This window comes from Lutra lutra, chromosome 11, assembly GCF_902655055.1.
Source record: "Lutra lutra chromosome 11, mLutLut1.2, whole genome shotgun sequence".
Classification (NCBI taxonomy): domain Eukaryota; kingdom Metazoa; phylum Chordata; class Mammalia; order Carnivora; family Mustelidae; genus Lutra; species Lutra lutra.
The window spans coordinates 91,956,884-91,964,365 of record NC_062288.1 but is presented as its reverse complement, the minus strand read 5'-3'; the positions used below and the strand labels follow the sequence as shown (position 1 = coordinate 91,964,365).

At 39.3% G+C, this 7,482-nt stretch overlaps 1 protein-coding gene across 1 annotated transcript; it reads right to left on the bottom strand.

Annotated features, from left to right (window-relative positions):
• Positions 1 to 1,774: 1,774 nt before the first annotated feature.
• LOC125081048 (importin subunit alpha-1-like) lies at positions 1,775 to 3,702 on the bottom strand. Its single transcript, XM_047695451.1, has one exon. The coding sequence runs from the start codon at positions 3,636 to 3,638 to the stop codon at positions 2,049 to 2,051; it is 1,590 nt and encodes a 529-aa protein (XP_047551407.1). The 5' UTR covers positions 3,639 to 3,702; the 3' UTR covers positions 1,775 to 2,048.
• Positions 3,703 to 7,482: the final 3,780 nt, after the last annotated feature.

Genomic DNA, 7,482 nt, shown 5'->3' with positions numbered 1-7,482 from the left:
GAGATGCATGCCCTGAACTCCAGAGTAAACAGCAGCTGAAACAGCTGCTCCAGCCCCAGCCCTGGAGCCGAGCACCCCCTTCATCTTAGGGCTGATAGACAGCTGCTGGCAGCATCTGATCTGCCAGCCCCTTCACTCCTCCAGAATGAGCAAATAGTCTGGGCCCTGATCTAAGATGAGGAAAACAACAGCATAATCAGTAAAAACTCTGCCACCAACGCACATGCAACAGCAGTTTAGGACGATGACAAAGAGGTACATAGTTGATGGAAAAGTCCATATTTATATTCAATAACTATGTGAGTCAGTCCCTGGGTCCTCTTCAGCAGACAAGAAATCTCTTATCAGGACTTCACTCCAGCAATGCAGCTTCCACATGATTCATTTTCAGCAGAGTAAGGCTTAGCTCTCTTTTAACATTGGAAATAAAAATAATCAAAATAATATTACTTCAAATAGAAGAGGTATCAGCACAATTCAATCAATATTTATTTTCTACTTAAAAGCCTCTACATATAACTTTAAAAAGTCACCCCTAAGTGTATTTTTTTCTTATGTGTTCAATAGGACAAGTGAATTAGATAATCTCCAAGGTTTCTTCATTCTGTGTAATATTGTAATACCGAGTTTCAATGTTCAATGTTTAATTGTACCTATCTACCTAACTGTATTTCTCTATGATCATTTATTAGCCCAGTGACAGGGTTCCCATTGGCCTGGAAATGGTCTCTAAGAAAGTATTTTATGAGTGCAGGCAACTTTACAGAACTGCCAAGAACTATTTAGTCTCTTGATACCAAGAAAACAATAGTTGTAGCTAAAATTCAAAAGATCAGAAAAGATGGAATAAAAATGTTATTAAAGGGGACGCCTGGGTGGCTCAGTTGGTTAAGCGGCTACCTTCGCCTCAGGTCGTGATCCCAGCGTCCTGGGATCGAGTCCCACGTCGGGCTCCTTGCTCGGCAGAGAGCCTGCTTCTCCCTCTGCCTCTGCCTGCCTCTCTGCCTGTGCTCGCTCGCTCTCTCTCCCTCTGTCTCTGACAAAAAAATAAATAAAATCTTTAAAAAAAAAGTTATTAAAAACATTTTATTAAAAAAAACACATTTTATATCTTCCCAAATACTTCTATATTCCATATTTTATAGAATCTTCACAAAACCCCAAGAAGTAGATATTTTCTCTTTTTCTTTCTAAAATTCTGCAATTCAGAGAGTTAATGGAATTTGCTTAGGCCTTTGGATTTCAAGTCCAAATCTCCAACACCAGTCTATGTCTGCCTCCTGAGGAGGGGAAAGTATACTGCAGTTAAATATGTACTTTAAATGATGAAATGATAATGTTAAAGTTCTCTATTTTAGTGACTTATTTAAAATATATCAATATAAATACAAACTAAATACAAACTGCCTATCAATACAAACATATGCAGCAAAAGACTTAAAAAAAGAATGAAAAAGAGAAACTTTGGATGAGATTACTTCTTGGAATGAAGCCAAGAAGAATCGTATTGGGAAGGGAATCCTATAGGAATTAAACTCTTCCTGTGTTTTTTTAAAAGAATACATATGCCAAATATAGGGAAAAAATATCAAGAATTGGCGAAGTTGGCACATGGGTGCACAAGTGTTCATTATATTATTCCCTATATATATTTTTTCTGTATCTTTGAAATATGTTACCAAATTTTTCTTAAGAAAATACATGATAACTGACTTCATGTTTCTTTCCCTACACTCTAACATCAGCATCATGCTTTGAGGAAGATGTACCAATCTTTTTTTTTTTTTTTTTTTAAAGAAAAGGGTGGAATTTAATCTTTATTTACAGGACACTGCAAGAGAAGAGAGTCCACATAGAAATAAGAAACCCACTGGGAGGAGGAGCTTCATACAGTTTTTACAGTTTGGAACTGGTCAAGTAGAGTTTTGTTGTAAAAAGTGCTACAATAACAAAACACATTTAAAAAGAGTTCTTAGTAGAGAAACAGTAAGACAAACTTCTACCAAACAAAGCACACCACAAACAACTTTCTGCGTCGGCTGTACAAGCTAAAAGTTAAAGGTCCCAGCAGTGCCATCCTGAACCTGGAACGTATAGCCTTCAGAGGTAGTTTCTGGCACAACATTCTGATCTTCCTCTTCCTCTACAGAGAAATACTTCTCAATCAAGTTTAATGAAGCTTTGTACACAGACTCATTTTCATGGTTTTGTAGAGCCTCGATTTTGTCCAAACCTCCACATTCTTCAATCATTATACTAAGTTTCTCGGTTTCACCTAGTTTCTCAGCAGCCTGAAAGATGTTGGAAATGGCATCCAGAATGACCAGAATAATTTTGGTATCCTTCGCAGTTAAGAGGTTCATCAATGGTTCTATTATGCCACAATGGACGAGGTATACAATCTGTTCAACTGTCCCACCACTTGTATAGTTGGTCACAGCCCAGACAGCTTCCTTTTGTGTCTTAAAGTCTGCCTTAGAGAGAACACCAACGAGGAGTGGGACTAATCCGTGATTCACAACTTGCTGGATCTGGTCCTGGCGGCCAGCTGTGATGTTTGACATTGTCCACGTGGCTTCCTTCTGAATATTAGTTTTGGGGTTCGTTAGCAGGCTAGGAAAGACAGCAAGCGCTCCTGCATCTATTACAACCTGAGTCTGTTCATCTGCCCCAGTGACAATATTTCCTATGGCTCTTAGCGCAGGAGTCACAATGGGCAATTCAGTAGCTCCTAGAAGCTTCACAAGCTGGGGCACAACTCCTGTTTTCACAACCATCTCAATCCGTTCATTTGGACCATCCGTCAGGTAGGAGATGGCCCAGCAGGTATCTGCTAAGACCTCTGGATCATCGTGATGCAGGAGACGAACTAAGGTAGGAAGAATCTGCTCAACGGCATCTAGCGGGGGTGCGGGGTTCTTGTTGCGACAAAGGTTTGAAAGTGTCCAAGTAAGGTTACGTAAGTAGCCACATGCTAACGATGACATATCAGGAACCGCGAGGAGAGCCAGAAGCGGATCAACTGCACCATACTTGATAACCAAGTCTTGAAAAACGGAACCGTCACCTGCAATGTTTCCTAGAGCCCACACAGCCTGTTCGCTGATGTGGGCGTGGGAAGATGCCAACAGGGAAATGAACGCTGGGATCGCGCCTCCATCGACCACAGCCTTGGTCTGTTCTGATGTCCCGGAAGCAATGTTGGTGAGAGCCCAAGCGGATTCAAACTGAATGGGACTACAATCAGCTCTGCCCAAGAAGGACACAAATTTTGGAATCAAACCAGCCCGGATTATGTTGTCTATGGGGGGCTGCTTTTCCCGAGAAAGCAGTTTCCTAGCAGCTTGAGTAGCCTGGAGCTGGCTTTCTAAATTGTTGCTATTTATGCCCTTGACAATGTCATCAACCGACCAATTTACAGTGCCCTGGTTGTTGTGATTTTCCTGCAGTGGAGAGGTAGCATCATCGGGAAACGAGCTTACGTTTCTCCTTTTCAGCATCTGGTCATCCTTCTTCGCTTTCCTCAGCTCCACATTAACTTCTATTCGACGCCGCCTCATTTCTGTACTGTCTTTCCCCTTGTTCTTGAATCTGTTAAGGCGGGCAGCTGGTGAATTAGCATTCTCGTTGGTGGACATGGTTATGAGACAAAGGGAGAAAGCTACACGGCCGGCTCAGGCTTCCACGGGAGGCGGTCTGGGACGCGCAGGCTGCAGGTCAGCTGCCCTCAAAACGTCCACCACGGATCACCCCAAAGACGGTGTGTCAAGATGTACCAACCTTAATCACTTCTATATCCTAGCACCTGCACACCTGTGTGACTTTGTTTTATTCTGTAGTTTGTAAGTTCGGATGGCTTCACAATATAATGCTTAAGATTAAGAAAAGATAAAACATACTAAGGGATCATAATCATGAGGGATTAGGCAAATGAAGGATAAAATATGTAGCTATTCAATAATTTGGCTATTTTCTCCCTCTACAGAGCAATTAGAACAGAATAAACTTCTCCCATAGCTAATACTTATTACTGGGTAATGAATACATGATTATACTATTATTTATAATTTCCTATTTACTTGATTTAATGAATTGTTATACCCTTTTCCATGTATAATAAGGAAGTTAGGGGGTTTTCCTTTCCAACTACTCAATTTTGACTTGGGGAGATTATGATTTGTGAAAGAATAAAAAAAATGGAAACAATTCCCCCAATGAGGTAATACCTTTAGCAAAACAACTTTCTGTGAGCAGAGGAAATATTTATTGTCAGATTCAGATAAATGTTAAATATTGACAGCTGGACCTATGATAACTGTAAAGCACTGTGATATGATACTCATTTTCAGTTGTGAAAAGTAATCCATAATATTGGAATGAGAAAACTATCCATTTATTCGGGCTGCTGTAACAAAATGTCTTACAAACCACAGAATTTTATTTTAGTTCTGGAAGCCTGAAGTCCAAGATCAAGGTGCCAGCATGGTCAGGTTCCGGAGAGAGCTCTCTTCCTGGCTGGTTGCCAGAGCCTTTTCACTGGGTCCTGATATGGTAGGACCAGTGAGGGTTGCCTGCAAAGTTTCTCCTAAGGCATGAATCCCATCAGTGAGGACTCTACCCTAGTAACTGAAGCACCTTCCAAAGGTCCCATCTTCTAATCCTGTATTTGTGAGGTTAGGATTTCAACATACTCATCTTAGGGAGGCACAGACATTCAGACCAAAACAAAGATATTGGGCACCTTTTCCTACTTTTCTGCTGTTGTTTCTGGTGCTCTCGAATATTAAAAAAGCAGACGCAGCTTGTTGCCGTTTTGTGAAGCATTTGAACAGCAACGTGAGGGCTCCCTTAGTGCTAAGAACATCTCTCAGTCTAAATGCCCGTTCCGTTTACCTCTCAGATGTAAGCCTCTGCTATTGTAATCAGGTTTTGACCTGGTCTTGTTCTCACACTTGTTCGCACTCTTGTTCTCACCACAGTGCACAGTGACATTGCCAGATTCTGTTAGTCTGTCCATTCCCCTGGGCAGTAATTCCTACTGGTCTGAAGCATTCTCCAATTTGAAACTCCTCCTTCTACCCAAGGGCAAGCTGCCCCAAGAGGGACCACTTTGGCATGAACACTATTTTGAGTTAAAGTCAATCAAAACCCAGCAGAGTCAAGAAAAGTTCTTTATCTCCCCCTTAACGTCTAGCTTATACCACTAAGCATCCTATAATCCTAGTAAGAGGAGAGCACACCAATTTCGAGGAATAAAAACTACGTATGTCAGTCTATGCTATCCTACAAAAGATACCTGTTTTTTAACAAAACAGAAGGCATACTAAAAGGAAAGAAGAAAAATACACTCTTGACAGATAAAGAACTCAATAGAATTAGATTCAGACAGGATGAGAGTTGTTGGAACTCTCTGACAAGGGACTTAAAATAACCCTGACTAATATGTTAAAAGTTATAACACAGCACACAGATGATATGCAAGTTCAGATGGGCAACTTTAGCAGAGAAATAAGAACTGTAGGAAAAAACTAGATGGAAATTTTGTATTTTTATTTTGCTTTGTTTTTATGGTAACTTTTTATGGGTGACATGTAAGAACACTTTTCCCACTGCAACTATTATTTTAAAGTCTCCTTTTGAAATAATTTTTAAGAAAGATAGTTGGATACTTTAAAAAGAAATATGAAGTAATAAGGATACAGAAACTTTGTACCATATATGCCACTTGAGGTTTGTGAGCAAGGAAAAAAAAAAAAAGAAGAAGACAGTTGGGTCAAGAAAGGGGTTTGATAATATTTTCAAGCATATTAAATGAGCCTTATAATAACCAATTATCTTCAGATTACAATCAATTGTAATAGTCAATTATCAATTATTTATTATCTTGAGGGAGCACTAAAAGTATGCAGCTCCATACCATGACTGGCAGTTAAAATTATATATATATGAATGATACGACATGCTGTTAAAGGAGCTTGTAATATGTACCCTCAAAATGTGCCACTTTGACAAACAGATTATTTTAAGCTGAAGGCAACTGAGAAGCAGGTACACGAAAAATGCTCTGCCCCTGCCCTACCTCTCCATCTGGAAGGAGCCCCCCACTCCAGTACCAGGAAGGGGAGAATGAATCATCACCAGAGATGCACCAAGTCTGCATAAACAGAACCTTACTAAATACCTTTATTCTCCATTAGTTTCCCGCCTTATAGGTACCTCTCCATAACATATTGCCCCTAAAAGCCCAAGCCTTTTGTCTTTTCACCACTCCACAGATTTATTGCTCTTGTTAAAATGCTTACATATAAGGCCCAGGTCCACTTATTTGGATTTTCACTATTTTTCTCTGAAGGTCCCCATATGCATCCATAAAGAACTGTTTCTCCTGTCAATCTTTTGTCAGTTAAATTTATGGATTTCAGATGCAGAACCTAAGGTGGAGGAAAACTATTTCCTCTTCTACATTCTCTATAAACTTTCATGAAATCTAAATTGCCATGCTCTGGAATTGTCATTCAACATGCTGCTATTTAGGGGAAAAAAAAAAAAAAATTCCTATTTCTCCAGAATAAGAAAAAAAAAAAAATACTGTAGGTCAAAGACAATTCTTTCCTGAATACTACAGGGACCTCAGAGTTGACTGACCCTTAGAAATGAGACTCTGAAGCTTCTGCAGTCCAATGGACCAGAGTGAATAACCTGTGACATGGGAGGTAGAGAAGAGAAGCTCCCAGCTTCAATTCCCTGACTCTGACTGCAGAGAAACAGGATCCTGCTTTAATCAATAAAGAAAGTAGATTTTACCTTGAAAATACCAGCTCTACAACAATATAGTGCGAAAGGTGACAGTGTGTTTTGCTTGGTCATTTTCTGAATAGAACAGCACTTGGAGGATGACCATTTAACTCTTTTGTTATTTATTCTAAGCAGTAAATGGAGAGGTGAGCACAATGACTTCCTAAAAACTTCAAATTGACCTCCTAGTGTCTCTATAAGGAAAAAGAGAATGAACACTATAGCCAGAAGACTGAGTCATCCTGCAGAGAAAGCTTTTAAATGCGGTGTATTTGCCGTATTTTCCACTTTAAGAGCTGTGTAGTCTGAAAAAAAAACGGATGAATTTAAGGGAAGGCTCTATATAAAGCTGTTCTTTTGGGTTATTTTCACAACTTATTTGCAAGCGAATGACATCCAAATTATATGTATATGCCTGATATATCAAATCATATATACATATATATATCATCCATCCTTGAGCATTATTCTCAACAAATTAATTTAACATGCTTTTATTTATATTTCTACTCTCAAATGCCATGACTCAATAAAGTGCATCTGTTTTTATTCATATTTTCACACTGTGAAAGTGATTGCTGTGTCTATCTTCTTCTAAGGCATGTAAATTTTATGAAATCCAAACATATTTGAGAAATGTAAACACACTTTTATTGACTAAGGACTATAACCAAGGATTGAGCTCTT

Coding starts and splice junctions, on each gene's coding strand:
- LOC125081048 (XM_047695451.1), bottom strand. CDS start 3,638: ATGTCCACCAACGAGAATGCTAATTCACCAGCTGCCCGCCTTAACAGA.